A 23,383-nucleotide genomic window follows, 5' to 3' on the forward strand; every position below is an offset into this window, starting at 1 on the left:
ACTTCAATAAAGACTTTGATACAGTAGGTTTTCTCCTGAGTTTATGTCAGTGTTCTGCTTGCACACAGTAGAGTCTCTTGAGACGTGCTCTGAAAGCAGCCTGCAGTTCTGCAAAATGGTGGGGATTTTTAATAGCTCTGAACACCCTCATATACCCATTGTCTTCATTGTTCTTCAGGCACTCAGCTTGCATTCTGCAGTCTCAAAAGTCTGATGGTGTTGGTTGGGAATATTCTGCTTATTACTTGTGTCAAATCTAGAAAATCAGTGAAATTATGAAGGTTCAGTTATGAGACATCAGCTTAATAAGCCACCTCCACCATGTTGATGATGTGATACAGTGCTGTGACAGGCTTTTGTACTTTATTTTTTTCTTCTACTTTGTTCCTAATATTTTATTGAAAATAATCCTACAGAGGGCAGTAGACATCTGTGGGAAAAGTTACAGTATTCCTGTGGATTGAATGTTAAATAAAATATCACTAGGAAAAAAAAAAACGTTTTACCAGACTTTGCCCATTTCTTCTTGAGATCAAAGGAAATGTTTGTTACTCAGGTTTATGAAGAAGGTAGGTTGATGTCAGGTTTCTCTTAGATAGTATCAGAAAAAGGAAAAAACCCTAGAATACATGCCTACAGATTCAGGCAGTGAGGAGAAATAAATAACTGTTTTCATAGCAGTGTCCATATCGGCAGATGATAAGAAAAGTGTGTGTTCCTTTTATTTTATTTTATTTTATTTTATTTTATTTTATTTTATTTTATTTTATTTTATTTTATTTTATTTTATTTTATTTTATTTTATTTTATATATTTATTTATTTATTTTATTTTATTTTGTTTTATTTTATTTTTTTCATTTAATTTAATTTCATTTCATTTTTTATTTCATTTAATTTAATTTCATTTCATTTTTTATTTCATTTTATTTAATTTTATATTTTATTTTATTTTATTTCATTTTATTTCTTTCAAATTTTGGGTAAACCTTTTTAACTTGGAACACTGTGTGTATTTAATAGCTGTCTTTTAATATGTAAAGTCACTATGTTCACAAGGATGTGTGGTGACAGTTCAAGGGGCACACATTCCTTTAGGGGAAATCACAAAGTCTGGAAATAGGAATAAAATTCTTCACTATGAGAAGAATAAAACATTGGAGAAGATTGTCCAGAGAAGAGGTCGGATTTCACTTGCTTGGAAGTATTTAGGACTTGCCTTGACAGGGCCCTGGCAAACCTCACCTCAGGTTACCCAGGCTATCCCCATCTCCTGCTTTCAGGTGAAGCTTGGAAGGAATATCTCCAGAGGCTTCTTGTGACCTAGACTACATTTTGATACCTATAAATATTATTTCCTTCTAAATTTTTTCTTAAGTGTAAACTGCTGAAATAGGAAGAGTTACTAAGGTATTTTGAAGGACAGTTAAGAAATTTCTTTCCTCTTCTGAACTTGGTGTTATGAAAATAGGACTGAGTACTATCAGTAAAATGTTAGCAAGGAAATGTCACCCCCACTGCAGTGAGCAAGCTGGTGTATGGTTACAAATGTCACATGTGTGCTAAAAATGTGTGTAGGCAGTTATATTTATCAGGTTCAGGAGGCCAGGGCACCAGGTTCAAGGGCACAGTTCAAGAGGCCGTGGCCGATCTTGTCAGAGCTTCAGCAGGAAAGGCTCTTCAGAGTTAAATCAGTATCTTCATGTCAGCTGCACTAGGAGATCTGTATTTATTTCTCTAAATGCCCTCTTGTGAAAGAGTAGAAAATCCTAAATCTGGAAACGAGCCATTGGAATTTCTACTCCTGATGATAAAAATGTTTCACATTCAATTCTGTACTGATATAAAAATGCATGACAATACCCTCCCGTGACTTGGTTCTGTGTGATACTGAGCTTGTCTTGAACTCAGCATTGCTTAAGGTCATTTAAAATGGCAGATTTGGATTATGTCAAACCCTCAGATTCAATTGAAAAAGGCTGCTTTAACAACTGAGAGGAAAAACTCTCATCTTCATGTAAAGCAAGGCGAGAAATGTGTATAAGGAGATGAAAACTCAGAGTTCTTGTGGGTAATGTCTTGAAGGCCGAGATATTCAGTAGTATTCAAATGGGCTTTGAAACAGAGGGATGCTGATAAAACAGAAAGAGCTCTGCATATATAGAGCTTTGGAAAATCTTTTGCTGTTTGGTATTTGAAGGGTTAATTTATGTTCTTTGTCTGAAAGAAAGGTTACAAGGTTCCCTTTTTACCTACGAGATACCTGCAGTGACATTTATAGTAATAACAATTCTTCCTTATCTCAACAGATAGTGTGTGGGTATCCATTTCTCAGGAATTTGATATTAGTCCAATTAAGACCACAAATTAGATAGAAATTTTAAGAATGAGGGTGTTTAGCCATTGGAAGAGATTATATCAGACATAATGAGTCAAAATTTAATATTTGCCCAGAGCTGGTGTTCAGACAGAGGTTCCAGTTTTGGCTCAGAAATTACTGAGCCCTTTTGTCTTTAAGATCAACATAAATGATCTGGAAAATTTACCTGAAAGAAAAATCTTTCATTCAAGCACATTAAAATGGAGGACAAGTCTTCTTTTGTAGCTTTATGTAAAATGAGATGAAATATTTGATGTTCTGAATGATTGGATTTGGTTTCTGTACCAAGTAAAGGATAATCTAGTGACATTGCACAAACTTCCTTGCTGGAAACATTCTGTTTAACCTCATGCAGTTTTTCCACTCCAAATAAATTAATAATTATAAAGAGAGACAAAACCCAGGCTTTGTGCCCAGTAATAGTATAAGAACTACAAAACCCAGAAGTGGTGAAAAAAGAGCTCTGAGGACGATAGAAATTTGTCCTAGGGCATTTAATATTTTTTAAAAGCCCTAATTTATAGAAGCATTCAGCCTGAATGGGAAAGAGAAGGCTTTTTATGGCTTCAGGTGCCGGGGTAGTTATCAGGATGGAAGCTGGGATGTTGGATGCAATTCCTGTGGCATGGAGCCAGCTGACCTAGGGCTGGCAGAAGGTCACTGGGATGGCTGAACAGACTCTGTTTTTTTACAATGGGCTGTTTGACAAGGGCAGCTTGTGACAGGGCATGGGGGAATCACTTGGGACTGACAGAGGGTGGGTTTAGATTAGATATTAGGAAGAAATGTTTTACTGCCGGGGTGGTGAGGCGCTGGCATGGGTTTTGCTGTGGCTGCCCCATCCCTGGAAGTGTTCAAGGCAGGCTGAAAGGGGCCTGGAGCAAAAGGGGATAGTGGAAGGTGTCCCTGCCCATGGATGGGGATGATCTTACAGGTCCCTTCCCACCCAGCCGCTGTCCTGTGATTCTGGTATTACATAACCATTGTTACAATAGGTCTAATATTTTGAATTCCATCTTTTACTAATCAAAGACTGGCTAGTCCTGAAGTGTTCAGGTGCTTGGTGTCTTGTAGAAGGGAGAGTCCATACACACCCCCAAGTTAGTTTTTCCACTGCTCCCTGATGAGTGAGTCACTGCAGGACCCAGTGGCACACAGATAGCATATAAATGTGAAATTTTAAGCCTGGTGTCTCAACCTATGTCGTCTGTAGGCTGAGGATTTCCAGCTGAGGACTCTCTTGCACTAAAGTTGATACTGAAAAGGCATTGACCCTTTTGGTACCAGCTGCCAGCTCATCACTGAGCCTGTTTTTAGCTGTGCCAGTGGGTTGGTGCTGGGCCCAGCTCTGCGAGGCTGCTGGGACAGCTTGGGGACAGGAGTGAGGAAAACTTTGGAAACCAGGAGCAGCAGAAAGATCTAAACAATTCACTTGAGACTAGCAAAACTAGGCAGAGTTCCTGAGATGGAAAGATCCCTGTGCTTATGGATGAATGAACAGTATATGGATGTCAGAAAGGTGGGAAGTCATTTTACAGAATGAGACAGTTGGCTTGTGCAGCATAGAACAGTAAGTTAAATTTTTCTTATTTCTTTATTTATGTATTTATTTACTTATAATTTTGGGTAGCTATAACTTTCTTCATGACTGAAAATTATGTTCTTACAGGCTTAGAAAAAATTCCCTTTCTTTGACTTTTTGAAACAGTTACTTTCACTCTTGTTCTATATCCATCTTGGGGGTAGTATTATTTTTAGGTTTCTCTTTCTTTAGAAATGAATTTAATAATTATTGAGAAATGACTCTAATGTTGAATGAATCTTAAATTTGCTTTTGAAATGATGACTTGATAAGACTGTGCAAAATTCACTAAGATTAAAAGGATTACAAAAGTAGAAAAGATTTTATATTTTAAAGAGGCATAAGTCCATAAATTATGAAACCAGTTTGCCCACACTTTCAAATTTTCTCTGGAAAATAAATGTGATTGTCTCAACACTGTCAAAATGTGATAATTACTTAAATTTCAGTCATCCTACCCTGTAAAAACGCTCCAGTTCTTCATTTAGGTCAGACATGAAGCAAACATCATATTCTGCTTAGTGTTTAGGGTGCTGCCTCTGTGCTCCTCTGTGCTGGCATTCAAGAGATGCTCTGGTTTTATTGACCAAGAGTTTTCTCTGTAAGTCTGACATGTAAAATAAATTTACAGGATTTGTCTCAATAAATCCATTACCAGAGCAATGGGTGATTTCTGTTGTTCTGCTGTGTGCATTACCAAAAGCAGATGCTGGAGTAACCCTATCCAGTTTTATAAATACAATATACATTGAAGGTATATACCAAATGCTCAGGGTGATTTATTTTGCCTTGAATATAGTACAGTGATCATGAATTTGATGATGCAAGAGTAAAAACAAAAACACAGAGAGAAAGGAAGGACTGTGAGGTCTTCTGAACAGTATCCTGAGGAACCTGGTACTTTCTTTTGTTGAGTTATAACTTTGAAATACAGATATGGCTCCTGGCTTTAGCTCAGAGTTTAAAGAACTCTGCTTAAAATTTCCACAAGTTTGCAGCTTACACTAAATATTTGTAGAATTGCATCTGTAAAGAACATGGGGAGTCTGTGCTCAGGCTCTGAAGGAAAATCAACTGTATCTATGTAGAAAAAGTTTCTTCATTGTTTTATGAATTTCTAATGCTTATACCAACTGTGTTCAAAGTCCTGTGGTCTTGTACAGCTCCACTTCAGCCATGATTAACCCTTCAGCCAGGCTTTGTTTAGGGAGAAGAGGGCATATTTTTAAATGCCAGATTCAGCCAGCTGACAGGTGTTCACAAGTCTGTTCTGAGATGTCTCATGACAGGGTTGTGACCATCTCTTCAACTGTATCCCTTCCAGTGTCCATTTGGTCTTAGAAGTAGCTATTCAAAACATACGTGTAAAACCATTCTGTCTGGCTAAAAATAAGGCATATTTTTGCTCTTCCTTGATCTCTGTCCTGTTTATAAGAGTCTTCATGTATTTGAAGGCTTAAAATGTCTCCCTTCAGCCTTTTCCCTTCTAGACTAAGCAATCTTTACTACTCCATCCTTTTTCTTATAGGTTCCTTGTGATAACTCCTTTAATGTGATAAATCTCTTTAATGTCTTGATGATCTCTACTGGCCCCTTTCCAGTCTGTCTCTTTTAGAGGGGTGCTGGAGCTGGACACAGCGCTCCACCTGATGCCTTATTTTGCTGCTGAACAGCATGGAGTAGTTAAGTTCTTTGTCTTCTATCCTATGATTCTCCAAACCTCGGATTCCATATGTGATGCTCCTGAAGCATTTCTGACTGATATTTGTATTCCTTTAGTGCCACATTATGCAGTGTGCAGCTGCATTCTGCTGGGACTCCTTTTGCTGCAGTGAAGTTGCACAGTTGTTGTTTGACCTTTTAAATTTAGGCATTCAGTTTCTTCTTTCTCAGCACACACCTCTTCGTTCAGCCTCACTGAATGAAGTCTTACTGTCTCAAGTTTATTTCTCCAATTTACCAAATGTATTAATGCTGAGAAATTCCCCTGACATAAGGCTCCTGCCTTGTGCCAGAAGGTGACCCTTGTATGAATCATTAGTGTCAAACAAAATACTCATCTTTGGCCAGCTGAGAGATAGGTATCCTGGGGTATTGTTTGCACCCTTTCACTTTTCTAATCAAAGATGCTTTTGAAAGATTGGCTCATCTCAGTAAATCCTCAGTGACATATTTATGTTGGGTGTGTGCCCATCAAACAGCTTAAAGACAGTCAGGAAATAGCAAGCAGTATGGCATGTTTATAGGGCAAGATATGAGTCTGCAGTGAATCATATTTGTGCTTAATTTTACAGCTGTTCAGCTGGCTGAATCTGGCATTTAAAAATATGTCCTCTTCTACGTAGACAAAGCCTGGCTGAAGGGTTAATCATGGCTGAAGTGGAGCTTTACAAGACCACAGAACTTTGAACATAGTTGGTATAAGCTTTAGAAATACATAAAATGAGGCAAAAATGTATTTAAACAAAGCTTCAGGGAAAAAAATACCCTAAAAATATTAACCAGTGACATGTTCTTAACAGTACAGCTCATGAGGATAAAGATCCTGAGCTTTGAAGTAAAATTTAACCTTGAGAAGCATCTTCTTGCCCCGTGTACATCTGCATGGCTGTGTTGGAGGTTGTGGAACCACGTTAATTTATAGCAGCTGAGAAGCTGGTCCAGCATTTCATGGCCTTTGCAGCACCTACATGTTTCCTTTTAAAATAAATACTTACAATTTCTCATAAATTTATTGTTGGGTGCAGTGTGCCAGAAAAACAGCCATGGAAACAAAGGTTCACTATTAAATCATGGGAAAGGAAAGAACAGTGGTTCTACATGCCAGACTTCCCCAAATGCCAGCATTTTTCTACCACCTCTGTAGAAGCCCCTTCTCCTTGGGTAGGAGCACTTTCAGCCTCCCTGGGCCCTTCTATTTGTGGCTTCTCTGCTGAGCCTTTTGCCTGTTCCTCATCCATAACCAAATATTCCTGAAGAATCTGTGACTGGCATCAGAGAACTGAAAGGAAGAGGACCCCAGCATAAATTGTAGTTTGTGTCTGTCATTTGATTTTGATACAAATGAGCAATATTTCCTGACTGCAATTCTCAGCTCACTGATTTTCATAGTGCCTGTTTCATACAACCTGCAAGAGAGATGTGTCAGACCAAGGCTGCTAACTGCACATATAGTCCACTTTAAGTATAAAGTCTAGTGAAAGACTCTATAACAGCTTCCTGACTGGAATTCATTAATGCTTTTGAATAAGTCTGTTATGAGAAGTCTTGGGGGATTAAATTGTACAAATAGTCAGAAGGAAATGGAGAAGAATGAACAAGAATGGTATTTGTCTAGTATAAAATGGAGAGTGCAACTTGTTTTGAATGGCACAGTAAACTTGGTTTCGTTATTTTTATGATCATCTAACTGGTATGTGCTCAATAGAGGTCCCTCCAACCTTTTTTAGGCATTCATGTCAACAGCATTTTGAATTTTACAGTAGCTAAACAAAAACAACAAGGAATTCAAATGTCTTAGTTGGTTATGGCGAGACAATGAGAAAAGGGGGCTGCCTGTGCTCCAGTTTTATTTCCCCTCACCTCAGCAAAAATGCCGAGTCTTGGCTAAGTGAGCTAGCCAACAGCAGAACCCTTGTTCCATGTGCTGGAGCTCTGTGTGAATGGAGGCAGCTTGGCAGAAATGTGGAAGTTGAGTTTCTGACATATCCCTGGGCTTTGGTGAGGGCTTTCAGGGATAGAGCACATTTCTGTGAATGCCTGGAACTGCTGTTGAAGTTACACAGTTTACAGCACTGGGATATGAGGTAGATATGATGGAAAGGAAGAAAAATATCATGGAGTAAAGGTAATTTTTTTTGTTGTGTTGCAGTGAATTTAATCACTGTTAAAGGGAAAATCAGTGGGCAGAAGTTGAAGGAAACAATTCTGCTCAGTTAGAAAGGGTCCTGAGCAACCTCATCTAGTGGAAGGTGCTCCTGCCCATGGCAGGGAGATGATCTTTAAGGTCTCTTCCAATATAGTTCCAGCTATGATTCTAAGGTTTCATCCTCAGCAAAGCAAAAATATTCCCTATTCAGGCTTTTCTTAGGTTATACAGAATTTTCCTATCTGGTGATCTCTGCTTTTAAAAAATAATTTCTGTTGGGTTGTTTTTGTGGTCCAGAATAGAAGAGAGAACAAAAATCTCCAGCCATCCTGTGGGTGGAGGCCATGCCCACCCCTGGATGGCAGCTCAGCCAGTGTCTTCCTGCCAGCTGCAGTTCTCCCAGTGCTACAATGGAAATTGAAATGGAAATTTCTGTGGGGCACAAGAGTTGTGCTTATTTTGAGGAGGGACTGAGTGCCAGGTTGCTCTTGTTGGGAATGTTCTGCTCTACCTGCTTGTGGTTTGGGTTATGGAAAGATTGGGATTTTTATAGTTGGCTCCTGGCAGGAATGCAGACATTTCCATGCTTACAGTGTTTGATAAATGATCATTGGAGAAGAGAACAACTCAGCTAAGAAGTTCTTCTCTGTAGGACTTTATGTATAGTGCTTTAAAGGAGAGTCTTCTGGTGGGTGGATGGGAAGGGTCAAGATTCACCATTTATTCTTCTAGGTGGGAAACGATGAAACTGCCACAGTGGTTTCTGCAGTTCTGACACTGTCATGTCATAGAACAGAGCTGCTTTTATTTCCTAAATTAGAATCTGGTTGTGGATTTGCGTTCACATCTGTTGTCTAATCTATAGGCTGGACTAAAAGATATTTCTCTTCATAAGACGTTTTCCCATAGTTCTGATATAAAAAATAAAAGTTTGTTCATTCAAAAATGGGTAAAAAATGCTTTTAAGTTCTTGACCCTCCTAAGGAGAGTAACTATGAGAACATCCTTTGTCTGTGTGTTGCCTTTCATGATTATAATGATGGATTTTGAAAGTTTTCAGTCATAGCAAATCAAAGTCCACTTACTTAGAGTGAACATGACAAATGATGGGAAATTGCATATATTTTCTCCTGACCTTATTATAACATAAGCTGTCAAAGACTTCTGTGGAAGAATTAAATCATAAGCTTTCAAATTCTTTTTTTTTCTTCTTCACACACGGGTGGGTTTGCAGATGCAGTTCAGCCTTTGCAGGAGCAGCTGAAATCAGATTTACCCATGCTACAGTGTGTATTGGCATTGGAACTGGACCACCAACATCTTTTTTAACAGGAACACTAGGAACAAAATAGATTTCAGGCCAAGATTTGACTTTGAAAAGAGGAAAGTGATCATTATTTATGGTAGACTGTAGCTTGAGTTTGAAAACATTTCTTTTATAGTCAGTTTTAGTTAATGCAGGTTGCTGAAGAAAAAAAATACCTCCCTCACAAAGGAACACATGGGAAATAATAAGCTTATTAACTGAATGCATGAAACCTGCTCCCCTTTTCATGAAAGAAGGGTCTATGCTATGCTGAATAAAACTTTCCCCTCTGCATGCTGATGTGTGCTCCACGAATTGATGTTGCTGCTTCATTAGGAAACCCAGCATTTGAAGCTGCGTTCTGGCAGCAGAACTCCTTTTGCTTACCAAACTTGGCCAGAGGAGTAAAAGAGCCAGCACTTGTTCGTAAGGAGGAAACAGAGAGTCTGAAAAACTGAAGTTTTCTTAAGCTGGAGCAATTTTTCATGTGTTTTAGGGTGAACCTTTAATTTCTTGCAGTAACTGTGCATGGTGCAATGTAATAAATCACTTGAGGATGTTCAATTTCTAATTTCACTGTATTTGACCCAAGTACAAATCAAAATCCACTGCAGCTGTGTAAGAAAGTACCTTCTTTCCTTTCCTAAAGATTTGCTGCTTAACTGTAGACTTGGTGAATATTTTTTATTCATTTCAGTTGCATAGCATCCAGTATTCACAGAATTCACTTTGTGGAAAACGTTAAGTAGACACTCTGAAAATGACATTACTGTTGCTATATATTCTATTTTTTTAATGTTACAGTCATAGTATTGTCCTAATTCTGGTTTCTCTGACATGTCTGTAAATGGAGCTGCACTGTGCTCCTCCTACGCCGCTGGCAACAGAAGCAAAATTCACTTCCAGACTGGAGGGTGGATGTGGGGGTGTTGGGACAAAGAGAGCGTTGTGTTTATAAACAAATAAACTGGGGAAAACATATTTTAGTCAGTGACCAAACATAAATAAATAAATAAATAGATTTCCTGAAAACATTAACAAATAATTAAAAAAGAAGAGAAATTGAAAAGTTTTGGATTTTGCTGGGAAATAAATTTTGAACAATGCTTTGGGATTTGGAAAACAAGCCATTTCACTTGATCCAAGCCAAGCATCTTTTCCCAGAGGTCTGTGAACTGAAGCATTCATCTGTGCTGTTAGGATGTAGTTGAGGTCCCAAATCAAGCAACCCCTTCCATTCACTTCCAGAAGAAAGTTGTGGAGCTGGTCAGAGCCCTGTTTTGATGTGGTGGCCTCTGCTCAGTGTCCGAGACAGGGTCAGGCTCCTCAGCCAGGTTATGGACCTGGCTCTCAGGTCCCTCCTGTCCCAGGTGAGTGACTTTGTGTAGGCTCTGAGTGCTGGGGAATGCAGGCTGGCTTTGTCCATCCCATACGTGTTTCCTGTATTGCTCTCAAACTGTTGTGAAGTACCTGTGTGAGAAGGCAGATTTCTTTCCTAAGAAATCTGCTCATTTGTCTGTGTGCTCAGACCACCATCTGAGGTTTTGTGCCTGCATATGTTGTGCTAACAGGGTGTACAACCAGCTCTTCTACTTTATAGACACAGCCCTTACTGGTCATTTTTATTTTGTCACCCTTCTGTTGCCCCAGTCCTGTTTTTCTGAGCAAGTGAAGGTTTCCCTGCCCATATTGATCAGTACATTGGGTCCCTCCCAGGACCTGGTTGTAAATCCATCCTAGGCATGTTCATGAATCCCAGCCAGCTGTGATGATTTCTGGGCATGGCTGTTCTTTGTGCTTAGATTTGTTTAGCATGATGAGGCCAGAAGACGTGGATTAGGAACTTAGTATTGAAAGTACTGTCAATCTCCAGTTCCTGTAGCAATATTTCAATATTGAGATGGGCTAGTACTATTTAAAAAAATAATCTATACAAATTAACTGTACAACATGCACAGTTGGGATTTTCATGAAGCTTTCACTTCATGGCTGGATGTCTTCTGTGGAAGGCAGGCTGAGACAAAGGCTTTCTTGTTCTGACTGTGCAAAAGGAGCCTGGTGCGGTGTGGGGATGGGAAGTAGACTGTGATGAGCAGGAGGACTTCAGGAAATGAAAACAAAAACAAAGAAGCAGTGTATGGTAGTAGGCATGAAGGAAAGAGCAGTGGTGCAGCTTCCGAAAGCAGAGTGAGGAACTCTGCTGGCAGCTTGTGAAGAGGTTGTCACCTTCCTTCCTCTCTGTGTCTGTGTCAGGGCACTGTGTCAGGTCACTGCTGCTGCTCACACTGGAGGTCACTGGGACTCCTCCCACAGTGGTGGAATCCCTGGAAGGGCTCAAAGAAAGGTGTAGGTGTAGTGCTTAGGGATGTGGTTAAGTGGTGGGCTTGGCAATACGGTGTTAATGGTTGGACTCGATCTTGGTTGTCTTTTCCAGCCTTGATGATTCTCTGATTCCTGTGCCATTATCTTTCTGGTTCTTCTTAATATGCAGTGGGTTGAATTCAGCAGGCTTGAGCAGAGCAGCAAGAGGCCAGATATCACTCTTTGAGATATTTGGTGGCATGATTTTCCTTCTGTGTCAAACAGGAGCAATACCCTGGAAGTGAGCAGGCTGGCACAAGCTTAAAAGCAGCGTGATTCCTGTCTGTGTCTGTAACCGAGCTCCTGATTCCTTCCAGCTCCATGTGGGTTCTTGGCCATAGGAAAAGGACTAGCAAAACGAGCCAGTATAATAGTCAGTTACTGGATAAGAGTCCCGGAAACCTTCTGTCTTCAGTAATAGTTTTAAAAGTATCATTAGTTCCTGCTATTCCACTTTGTCCATAACCATGTGAAATGGCTGAGTTTATTATTAAGGAGTCTCTAACACTGTTAGAAACTCAGTTCTGTGCTAAGTCAGGAAGATGTATGTGACTTAAATCTTCAGTAGATCTGGTTTGGATCAGAGGAGGGAGGTTAACAGAGCCGTATCTTCACTGAGCAACTGAAAGTGAAGTAAAACAGTCCCTGTGTGGCTGCAGCAGCTCGTGATTTACAGGGCTGGATTCACAGGGCTGCTCCTGCTGCTGAGAACGCACGCTCTCCACTGCTGTTGATTTTTGAATCAAAAAAATGCAGCTCTGTATACAGTTTACTTTCGTGCTAGAGGGCAGGGAAATATAGGTAAGAGCCGTTAATCCCCAGCAGGCTGCTGGGCAGGCGAACAGACACAGATGACAAAATCTAATTGGAAACATGAGCAGTTTAACAGAAAACATATTTGTGATAATTGAGAGAGTAACATCTCCAAAAGGGAAACTCTGCAAAGAGGAACTGATTCAGAGGAGAAGTGGCCACTGGTAGGTGAGTGTGATTTTTCAAGCTCTCTTTAGGCTCGGAACTAATTTCTTAATACGAACAAATGATATTAGAAGGAACTAACTAAATAATAGATTTGTTTTCTCTGTGGGGGAGGGCTGTACAGTTACTGCCAGAAGTTTCTCTTACAGCTGTATTAGGATATGTGGTAGTACTTAATTTAGGTTCTTTACAAAAGGGTACAATTTGTTTTATTTTTGTACGTGGAGTTTTCTTCTACCTTTGCATTTTGAAGATATTACCACCCCCACCCCTAATAACTGAAAGGACTTTAGTTTTACTTTTTTCCTTACTCCTGCATTTTTTTATGTTTGAGGTTTTTCTAAGAATCGAACTTGGACAGCGAGTATTTTGCCAAAAACAGAGGGAACCCTTAGTTACAAAATAGTGCTGTGTTCTTGCTAATGAAAACATATTGTGGACTTAATAAGGGAGAGCACATTGCAGAACACATTTTGGTTTGAATTGGAAGAGATTCTTTTTCTTCCTTCTTTTTCTTGAAACAGCAAGTAAATGTAAATTATACAGTAGGAGCTCATTGCTGCTCTGCTGGGTAGGAAAAGAAAGCTGGCTTTTATTTTCTCTGAGTTTCACTGATATTGAAAATACTGATGTGTCTTTTTAATGTTATCAGTGTGAAATTCTTGATACTTCATTACAGAAAGAATCTCACAGTAGCTCTAATACCAGGTACTACCGTGTTGATTTATTGAGTTGTTTTCTGTGTTTTTTTTCCAGAGCCTGCAGACAGCACGGCCTCCCAGCCCACAGGAATGAATGAAAATGTCTCATCCTCAGTTCAAAGCTGCGGCAGTGCTGTTCCTTGCAATAACTCCTCAGCCATCCCTCAGCCCAGCTCTGCTATTAAACCTTGGCGCAGCAAGTCCCTCAGTGCCAAGCACACAGCGACGTCTTCCATGCTATCCGTGAAGCAGCCGGCAGCGGAGCCTCCAAAGCCTCCCTCGGAAATCGCCAAAGCAGCTCCCAACGCTCAGAAATCCATGCTGGAAAAGCTAAAACTCTTCAACAGCAAGGGGGGTTCCAAAGCAGGAGTGTCCGGGACAACGCCGGAGTGTCCAGGCTCTCAGGATAACAGCTGTGAAAAGCTGGAGGCGCTTCTCAGCTTTGAGGAGAGTGAAGAAATTGATGCCACCAACCAGAATTTGAACAACCTGGGATCGATGTCCAGCAGCCCCAAAATTGCACTCAAGGGAATCGCACAAAGGACTTTCAGCCGCGCACTGACTAATAAGAAAAGTTCTCCAAAGGGTAATGAGAAGGAGAAAGAGAAACAAAAAGAGAAAGAAAAGGATAAAAGTAAAGACATTACAAAGAGAACATCCATCACTGAGAAGCTGGAGCTGAAGGAGGAACCTAAAGAAGAACAGACAGCACTAACAACAACAACAACAGAGATGCCAAAAAAGTCCTCCAAGATCGCAAGCTTTATCCCTAAAGGAGGGAAGCTGAACAGTGCCAAGAAGGAGGCCTCTGCCCCTTCGCACAGTGGAATACCAAAACCAGGAATGAAAAACACCACAGGGAAATCCTCAAGTGCCCCTGTTCCGGCAAAGGAAGGCGAGAGGAGCCGTGGCGGGAAAGCCAGCTCGGGGCTCTCGCATCAGAAGTCCCAGCTGGACAGCCGTCATTCCAGCTCCTCCTCCAGCCTGGCTTCCTCCGAGGGGAAGGGCGTGGGGGGCCTGCACGGCAGCAGCAGCAGCCAGGCCGTGAACGGGCCCGCGGTGAGCACGCACACCACGGGCAGCAACACCGTGAGCGTGCAGCTACCTCATCCCCAGCAGCAATACAGCCACCCCAACACCGCCACCGTCGCGCCCTTCATGTACAGGTACGGCACCGCTGCCACACCCCTCCTCACACTTCTTCCCAAGGATTTCTGGGATTCACATCCTCTGAACCTCAGAGAAAGGAAAAACAGTTCTTCCCTCATTTGCTGTGCCCGTGTTTGTGCCACAGCAGAATGCAATATGGAGATTGTTTACCCAAAGTGAGGATGTTTTGTTCCCTTGGCCTATCAGGACCAGGTTTGTGTGTGTGTGTGTGGGGACTGTGGGTGACAGCCACGAGATTCTGGGCAGTGTGAGCAGAGTGAGTGCTTGGCAGATTCAGTTTAGATGTAATGTATGTAATATAGTATTATATAGAGTAATTAAGAGTATTATAAAGTATTTATAATACTATATTACTCTATTATATAGAGTAATATAGTATAATAAAATAATTATTTAGCCTTCTGATAAAGTGATTAATTAGCCTTCAGTGCGGTGCTGTGCAGGTGTGTGCAGAGTGAGGGCTTGGCAGATTCAGTTTAGATGTATGTAATATAGTGTAATATTGTATAGAATAATATAGTATGATAAAGTAATTAATTAGCCTTCTGTGCAGTGCAGTGCAGTTGTGTGCAGGATTGAGTGCTTGGCAGATTCAGTTTAGATGTAATGTAATATAGTGTAATATTGTATAGAATAATATAGTATGATAAAGTAATTAATTAGCCTTCTGATAAGATGGAAGCCTCCTCATCATTCCTCCTTCATCAGGGCCCACAGCACAGTGGTACAGGACACATCCCTGGGGGCTGCAGGAGTGGGGTGCCCAGGAGGGGCATTCTAGACACTTCCAGGGGGGTGAAGCAGCAAGGTAAATGCTACATGATGGAGAATTCTCTTGCTTCATGTGTAGGCAATTCATGCATTTTCACAAAAACTGGTAGCACCAGACTTTGTCAACTTTGTTCATGTCTGAAGGATTATATAGATGTAATTGAACTTCATGTAACTCAACTGTCCTGTAGGATTAAGGATGGCAAACCAGATATATTTATATGAGAATAAATAATTTATTTTGATAATGATTAGACTAACAGTTCTCAATCAGAATTATTTACTGCACAGTATGGGCAGCCATGATTACTAGTATAGTATAATTAACTATTTTTGAGTCAATATCAAAGGAATGATGTTGAAGTTACATTAAAAGCAATTTTTCAGTAGAGATTGATGGTATTCACCCATACCAATGTGGGCACACCTCTTTTGCTCACCCTGCAGGATGTCCCCACTCCAGGAGGACTCTGCACACACTCAAAGGAGGGGTGTGTTAGAAGACCTTGCCATTAAAGAGTGGGATTGGGCTTTTCTAGTACAAAACGACATCAGTCATGTGTGTCCTGGCCAGCTGTGCCAGCCCAGCATCTCCAGTTATCATTGTTGGTTCCTTTCTCAGGTACTTCACCAGGTCTGGCCCATCTTCACCTCCCTGTGGGGAGGTTGAACTCTGGGCTCAATGAGTCAGGCTGGTTTCAGCGTTATTCAACACCAAAAGCAGCAAGAGGCCCCTTCTCCTTCTGCCCCAGACAACCCTGTCAACAGGGCATTGTTCCAGTTGTTTATAACCACTCCAGGCACAGCATCCTGCTACAAGAGTCAGGTGAAATTAAGAGCATTGCAATAGTAATTCCCCACTGTGTCTTTACTTTTTTACAGCAGCACTTACCCTTGGGGCAGGAGAACTTCCAGCTGCCTGTTGGTGTGGCTCTGTGAGCAAAACACAGCACAATTAGTAGAGTGAAATGAGTCACAATATCTTACTCAAATCTGACAGTAGATCCTTACATCACCTTTCATTACCTGGCAGCCATAATATCAGACAATAAATTGGAGTTTGAAGTTGGTTTTGCCCAGTCATTTCTCTTAAAATGGAAGTGATGTTGAAGAGAACCTAGCCGGAGTGTAACGTGACATCGCATCTTCCCTGCTTTATCTTCATGCAATACAGACTTTATTGGAGAGGATCAGATTAGCTACAGCAACTGATGTTATTGATAATTAAGATACATATGGAAATCCAAGTGTTTTAAGACCCCATCTGATAAGCTGTGAAGCCTATCTTCGACTATGAATTTTTTATCTTTTACAGCTGAGTGCTTGTTTCCATTTCTAGGACATAATTCAACATGGGACTAATGAATTATGTAAAACCAGTCTGCTGGTGTGTTCTCGAGAGTGGGACAGAGTGGCTGAGGGCAGGTGCACTCATCTCATTGTTATACTTGAGGTACTTTGGATGGAGAGTGGCTGCACATCCCTGTTTTGTTTTGCTTTCCAGATCTCAGACAGACAATGAAGGGAACGTAACAGCCGAGTCCAGCACAGGAGGGGTCAGCATGGATTCTGCTCTTTATGTCAAAACTGCCCAGCCTGCCCTCGAGGACCTCTCAGGTAAGTCCTGCAGCATGACCCATTACTGGCTGTGGTCTGGTTAAACAAGAATGGGCTAGAGCAAGTTGATTTTATTCCTACTGCTATCGTTCTTAATAACTCTATTTCTCTCAGCTCTTCAGCAGTGAACTGGGTGTCAATAATTTAAACTCTAGATGCTTAAGTTCAGCACAAGTGTGCTCCCCAAATTTCTTGAAATCACCAGGAATTCTGCCTGCTTAATGAGATGTGCAGCATTTATTAGGAATAAACTACTATAAGGATCCTAAGCATTCTCAAGCATTGTTTAGTTTTAAAAAGTTCATTTCGCAGCTTACAGAACAGACTGTGTTCATTTCCTTGATGTTTTGGTTTGGAGGAATCTTACTGTCACTCACATGAATCTGATCAATTTGAGAAACAGCCTTTGCACCAATAGGGCACCAAAATCCAACTACACTCTATTGTGTCCAGCATACAGAGGTTGAAGCTGGTTGTGGCTAGAATATGAGTAGTCTAAATTAGAAAGTACCTGATATATTTATCTAGAATTCCTGCTACTGTAAGTATACGCTCATTAGAAAAATAAATTAAGCTTACCAATATAACAAAGTGATTTTCAGCAACCACCTTTGGTTAGAATATACTAGATTCTACTAATGTGATCTAAAATGTGTTTTTAAAGTCACAGTCTGATCTCCTCTTGTCCCCATTTCAGCAATATCTGTGACTTTGCTTACTGTGTGCTATTGCAGGATATCTCATCTGTAGAATCTCTCAGGTTTTTTTTCCATCTACTTAGTCTTGGTGTCCCCCCCCAGTTTAATGTGGGGTTTGAAACCAAATGCCCTCCTTGGAAAAGTGATGTGGCTAAAAGTTTCATAATGAGATTCACTTCATGCTGCATTGCATATTCTATCAATACTACCTGTGTGCTGATGGCAAAGGTGAGAGGCAGAGTCACTGGAGAGGAAAAGGGCTGCAGGAATGCCTAAGTGAACCTATCTGTGTGTACAATTTTTACATAGGTGGATTAATTACGTAAAAGGCAGATAAAAGGTACAAGGGATAAAATCCTTGAGAACATTTTTGGGCTCATATTTAAAGATGAGAGTTGCAAGTAAGAAACACAATGTCCAGCTGCTTAAACTTTTTCAGCATTACCTCTTCATCATCATATTGGCTGGGCTGGATGTATTTCAGCCTGCAAACTGAGAAGTGTTTCTAGATCACAAAAGATATTTAGTCTTTAATGACAGATGTTTTGTAAGTACAAACTATTACTCAACTAGAATATGTAAGTTTTGGGATCCAGAGGCAGAAGACAGCTGAAAAACTCAAACAAGGAAGATGCAAACCCCAGCTATGCACAGCCAGACCAGACAGCAGCATCCATGGAGGGGCCTTGGGGGAAACAGAGCAAACTAAACAAAATAGTCCCTCAGCCCAAATGAATGATAAGAAATAAGGCACAGATATCTTCTCTCCCTGCATAGCAGCTATTGATGCTGTTGATTTAAAAGCACATATAAAACAAAAGAGAGCATAAGTAGGGAAAAATGGAAGCAGAATTGTTTAAGGATGCTGCCTGCTCGTGAGGAGCTAAGTGATTTCAGAATTGAACTCTAGGGGCCAACTGTCCAATATCTGTCTCTAAAGTATACTTTCAATTTAAGCAGTGGAATGTCATTTAAGTGAAAATTCGGTATCAATTTAGGCATAAGAGTGATCTCAGTAGAAATTGCTTTAGTTTGTCTCCTGTGTGTTTTCCTAAGAAGTTACCTACCATTTGCCTTCACATATGTGAGAGAAATGTTCTGTAAAAGAGCACTGTGACATTTGTTAAGCTAAAGACCTATAAATATTTTATGGTTTTTACTACAAAAATTTGTAGATCCATGAGTATAGAAAATGTTTTCTCTCCCAGAGACCCTCTGGCTAAAGTAATCAGTCTTGTTAGGTGGATGTTTTCAGTCCAGCCAGACCATAATTGTTTGACCCTCTGGCTTAAGTGAATTGTAACTCAAGGAGGTGGTTTCCCAGAGAGCAGAGACTGATTAAAAGAAAAATGCTTACATGGGCACTAAGCACTTTGGGGTCAGTAGTTTGTAGCACTGCTGCTTTGCAGGCAAGAGTGTGTGAATGGGTTTTTCTGTGCCACCAATGTGACATCTTTTAGAAACATGAAATTTAAAGCAGATAATGTAGAAAGTTCCAACAACAGCTTTTTTTATCTTGTTCTTCACATTTCTGATGTGTGTAATATATAGATATCCATTTAAACTAACAATTGTGTGGGTGCCCAGCATCCTAGCAGCTCAAAAATGCATCACATGTACAGAGAAGGCTGATACAAAATGTGAAAATTTTACATTTACTGTAGTATTTTCTTTAGTCATGAGTTGTAAACCCTTTAGAATGAAATAATTCCCTTCTGTACCCAACAGAAGCTTTGTGACAGTTTTTTGGAGGTTTACTGTTCCAGCTTTCAGCTTACAAAGAATAGGCTGGCACTACTAGAAATTCACTTCTCTTTAGCCTCTTAGAGGATTTAACTCTATAAAGCTCAGTGAGGTAGCGACCAAAGCATTTCTGAATTGACAGCTGAGAGCACGTAAATAAATTATGCTGAAGCACTAATTAAATTATTTATTTGACAAAAGGAAATTATGCTGAAACAGTAGGAAGACTTTATTTTTTGTGTACATAAACTCTACTTTTAAGGAACAGGACATGAATGTGTTTTAGAACAAAGTATTTAAAGAACAGGATTTCTAAATGCCATGAAAACTAAGTCATCCCCCAACTTTGTGTCATGTAGCACATTTTAGGAACAGTAACTGTGTTATCTTGACAAGCAAAACCTTTTGTTCTTTTACCTGAATCATCACTCAGCATGGAGCAGCCACCCAGTTAGGACAGTTTAGTTTGTGGAAAGCTCTTACTGTAGGACAAAGAAGATCTAGTGAGAACACAGCATTGGAGAAATTGCCTGTGTCAGGTTAATGTTAATTGTGTCAATATATGAGATGGAAAGGGTAGTATTGATGGAGTGTGTATTCTAATGAGGTTGAAAGTTAACCAGAATTTGAACTGGGTCAGCAATATCTCAACGGCAGCAATGAGAGCAACCCTGCAGGGCTCATTTCAGTGAGGATGTGATGGCAGCAGGTGCCTATTGAGGGGAATGGAATCTCAATCAAACCAGCTTAGAAAGTCAGAAAAAAGTGCATTTGAGTCAGACACGGACAGCAGCTTAGTTCTGTACTGTTCCCTGCCTGGTCCTTACTCATGGCTTCCTTTCCCTGCAGGAGAGGATCCTGAGACGCGGCGGCTGCGGACGGTGAAGAACATCGCTGACCTGCGGCAGAACCTGGAGGAAACCATGTCCAGCTTGCGGGGAACCCAGGTCACCCACAGGTAAGGGCAATTCTGGGTTCCTAACAAAAGGGAAACCACTCTTTACAACTCCCTGAAAGGTGGCTCTTCTCAGGTGGGGTTGATCTCCTTCTCCAGGCAGCACTGACAAAACAGGAGGACACAGTCTCAAGCTGCACCAAGGGAAATACAGGTTGGATTTTAGGAAAGAGTTTTATCACAGAAAGGGTGATAAAGTACTGGAATGGCTGCCCAGGGAGGTGGTGGAGTCACCATCCCTGGGTGTGTTTAAACAAAGCCTGGATGTGGCACTGGGTGCCAGGGTTTAGTTGAGGTGTTAGGGCATGGGTTGGACTGGATGATCTTGGAGGTCTCTTCCAGCCTAGTGATTCTGTGAATTCTGCTCCTACTTTACATCTCTTACACCTGGGCTGCATCCTTAGAAAAATTATTGACACTGACAGTGGGAGATACTGATCTTGTAATTTTTATCTTTAATGCACAGAATTTGAATAATGTTTGCTAGTTACTGAGATGTATGAAGAGGAATTATATGATGGGATGGGGTGTGTATTGACTCAAAGGTCAAGAATAATCACTTCTCGTTAAATGTGTGAGGTGATGTTTGAATATAAGTTACAATTTAAAATGTTTCTTTTTACTATTGAGTAACTTCAGTGCATTACACCTCTCTCCCCCTATGTGTAATATTTTGTTTAAATAAGAGGTGAACCGTGCTTCACCCATATTATCAAGTGCATAACTTAAATTCCTGACCAAACTTTAGGCAAACAAGTTCGTCTAATATTGTTAGCCATCCCCTGAATGTAACTGCTTTTTTTTTTGGTAAAGCAACATTTGAAAATCTTCAGCAATATTTAAAATATGCTGGAAATAAACAAAGATTGCTATTACATTTAAGCATTATGTGAGTTAGATCTTTGCAGTGTTGAACAGGAAGTTTTGGAGAATAAGCTTTGTTGTTTTATGTTTGGGCTATAATGAGGTCGGGGTCCTACCTAATGCTTGGTGCCTTATGTACCCCAGCCCTACATGAGTTTATTGGGGGAAAACTTTGTGTTTTGGCTTTGCATCTGAAACTGAAGCAGAGCTTGCAAAGATGAACTCCCAAAGCTGTTTTTCCTTGCAAATGTCAATTAATGTGACAGCTCTTCGTGGTTTAATTACTTTAACCAGAGAATACAGAAGTTTTTGGTTATATGTAACATCGGGAATGGTATTATTTTTACTAATATCCACAATAAGTAAAAAAAGTGGCACTTAGTTGAGCAGGAAAGGAAAAGAGGAGCTCATGTGGGTAAGAGAAGTTGCAGCTAGGGATTAGCCTCCAATAAATTAACTACAATTCAGCTATGAGTATTTAGGGTGTAGTCTTGCAATCTGTACACATCACCTGAAAACTCATGGTGTAGTCCCATTTTTAGGGTTTCATATATAAATATTACCAATATTTAAATATATATATATAACTCATTAATATATGAGTAATTTATTGTTTTTTCTGATTTTGGTTTGAACATCTTCGAAGCAGTTCATATTTCACTATTGATTTGTTAATATACAAAATATATCCTGAAGAAAAAAAATTGACCTTTCTTCTTTTTTTCATTTACTCCTCTTCATCTTGGAGAAATAGTTTCCATTTGGTGCTGGACACATCTCCAGAGTTAAAATTATCATGGAAGCAGACAATAAAAGGAAATATATCAGAAAAATAGAACTTCAGCAGGTTTTCCTTTAGCAGCTTATTATCCCACTCCCTTGCCTAGACTGGCAAAACCGTAGCGTAATGGAGTTGTGTGCTTGATGATCACAAAGTTACACTTTGATACGGTGGATAATCCATTAAAAAGTCCTGCTTAAGTCTTTTGACGTGTATGTAGAGCACCTGGTTGCCTGGGTGCAAGAGTCTCTTTAGGATCATTGGGGAAGGACCTGAAACGTGAAAAGAAAGGATCTCCCCAAGTGCTGCAGCAGTCAATTTTTAGTGCTGTTACATACAGTCAGTAACTTGGTGAGTGTCCAGAGCCTTGGGAGAACCTGAAATCTCACACGGCGTTCCGTGTAAGAGCCACATTTGATCCAGTGCATCTGAGGCCTTGGGGTGGCTACCTGGAGCAAAGGCTAGACAAGATTAAGGGAATAAAGTGGGTATTTATTAAAGGCCTTCAAACAGGCACCCCCTTGGGCAGTCAGAAGCCTTCCAGAGGCTACACCCAAGATGGAAGATGGCCACGAGTTTTTCAGACAGTTATAAGTTTGGTGGTTAATTCTCCAATTACATATTGGTGGTTAATTCTCCAATTACAGCTTCAGGTAATGAAGTCATATATTCCCCCAGTTTGCTCCCCCTCAATTCACCTTTGTTTATATTTTTGGGCCCTGAGGCAGTGAGGTGTCTTTGAATTTCAGGTCTAGAGGGATCTTTTTGTCTACCTCAGAGACACCTTTGGCTAGCTGGATGTTGCAGCTAGGCCCTTGGAGGCAAGTCCAGGCATGCAGGAGCTCAGGTTTACCTTTGGTGGGGAAGCTTTAAGGCGAGGTGAAGGAAAGGAGTCGGTTCTGATGGAGGGTTTGGATCCAGAGCTTTATTCTGGCCCACAGGCCTCTGAATCCAGCAACAGCTCCAACAGAACCTCCCGAAGCGTGTGGTTGCTGTTCCTTTTAAGCCTGGGGAGAGGGGGAGGGAAGGAGTAGGGATCTCACCAACCACGTAAGGGGGGGATGTCTCAGGGGACAAATGGCACCTGGATGGCCCAATGTCCCCAGGGCTGAGAGGCATCTTTTGAGCTCTGCCAATCACTCGACGCCCTTTCTGGAATGCCAGGACCAACAGACAGCACTCAGCAAGGGGCAAGTGAGGGGGAAGGAGAGGTGGCTGACACACCTGGGGAAGAAATCTACAGGGAGAAACCCGAGGTATCTGAGGCAAACCATGACATCACACCGCAACATCTCCCCCTTCTTTTGTTTAAAATGAAGAGGACTGGGTTTGGGGCGCAGAATGCTTGCCAAACCACGGTTGGTAAATTGGTTCCTCCTTTTCAGGAGGTTCAGTGTTTTCCACTGAGGCTTCCATGTCATCCATTGGAGCACTAAGGGCTTCCAAAAGGTAGACTTCAGGAGGGGAAGATGAGCTTGAAGTTAGCTTGTAAACCATGCGCTTGATTAGTCTGAAAACAATGCTAACAACTACAATAACAATAACTAGAATAAACAATACTAAAACTAGACCAAAATGTGAAGTCAGTCAACTGACACTTTATATGGAG

The 23,383-nt window shown here is 40.7% G+C and overlaps 1 protein-coding gene across 13 annotated transcripts in view; it reads left to right on the plus strand.

Annotated features, from left to right (window-relative positions):
* NAV2 (neuron navigator 2) overlaps positions 1-23,383 on the plus strand; it is a 390,183-nt gene that overhangs the window by 268,117 nt on the left and 98,683 nt on the right. For 12 of the 13 annotated variants that reach the window (XM_030948576.1, XM_030948578.1, XM_030948583.1 and 9 more), the window contains 3 exons: positions 13,231-14,341; positions 16,621-16,733; positions 20,024-20,132. In XM_030948576.1, coding sequence (XP_030804436.1) covers positions 13,231-14,341; positions 16,621-16,733; positions 20,024-20,132 — 1,333 coding nt within the window. Of the gene's footprint in view, positions 1-12,411; positions 12,478-13,230; positions 14,342-16,620; positions 16,734-20,023; positions 20,133-23,383 lie in introns of those variants that run through there. The other variant, XM_030948581.1, reaches the window with a different exon arrangement.

This window comes from Camarhynchus parvulus, chromosome 5, assembly GCF_901933205.1.
Source record: "Camarhynchus parvulus chromosome 5, STF_HiC, whole genome shotgun sequence".
NCBI classification, from domain to species: domain Eukaryota; kingdom Metazoa; phylum Chordata; class Aves; order Passeriformes; family Thraupidae; genus Camarhynchus; species Camarhynchus parvulus.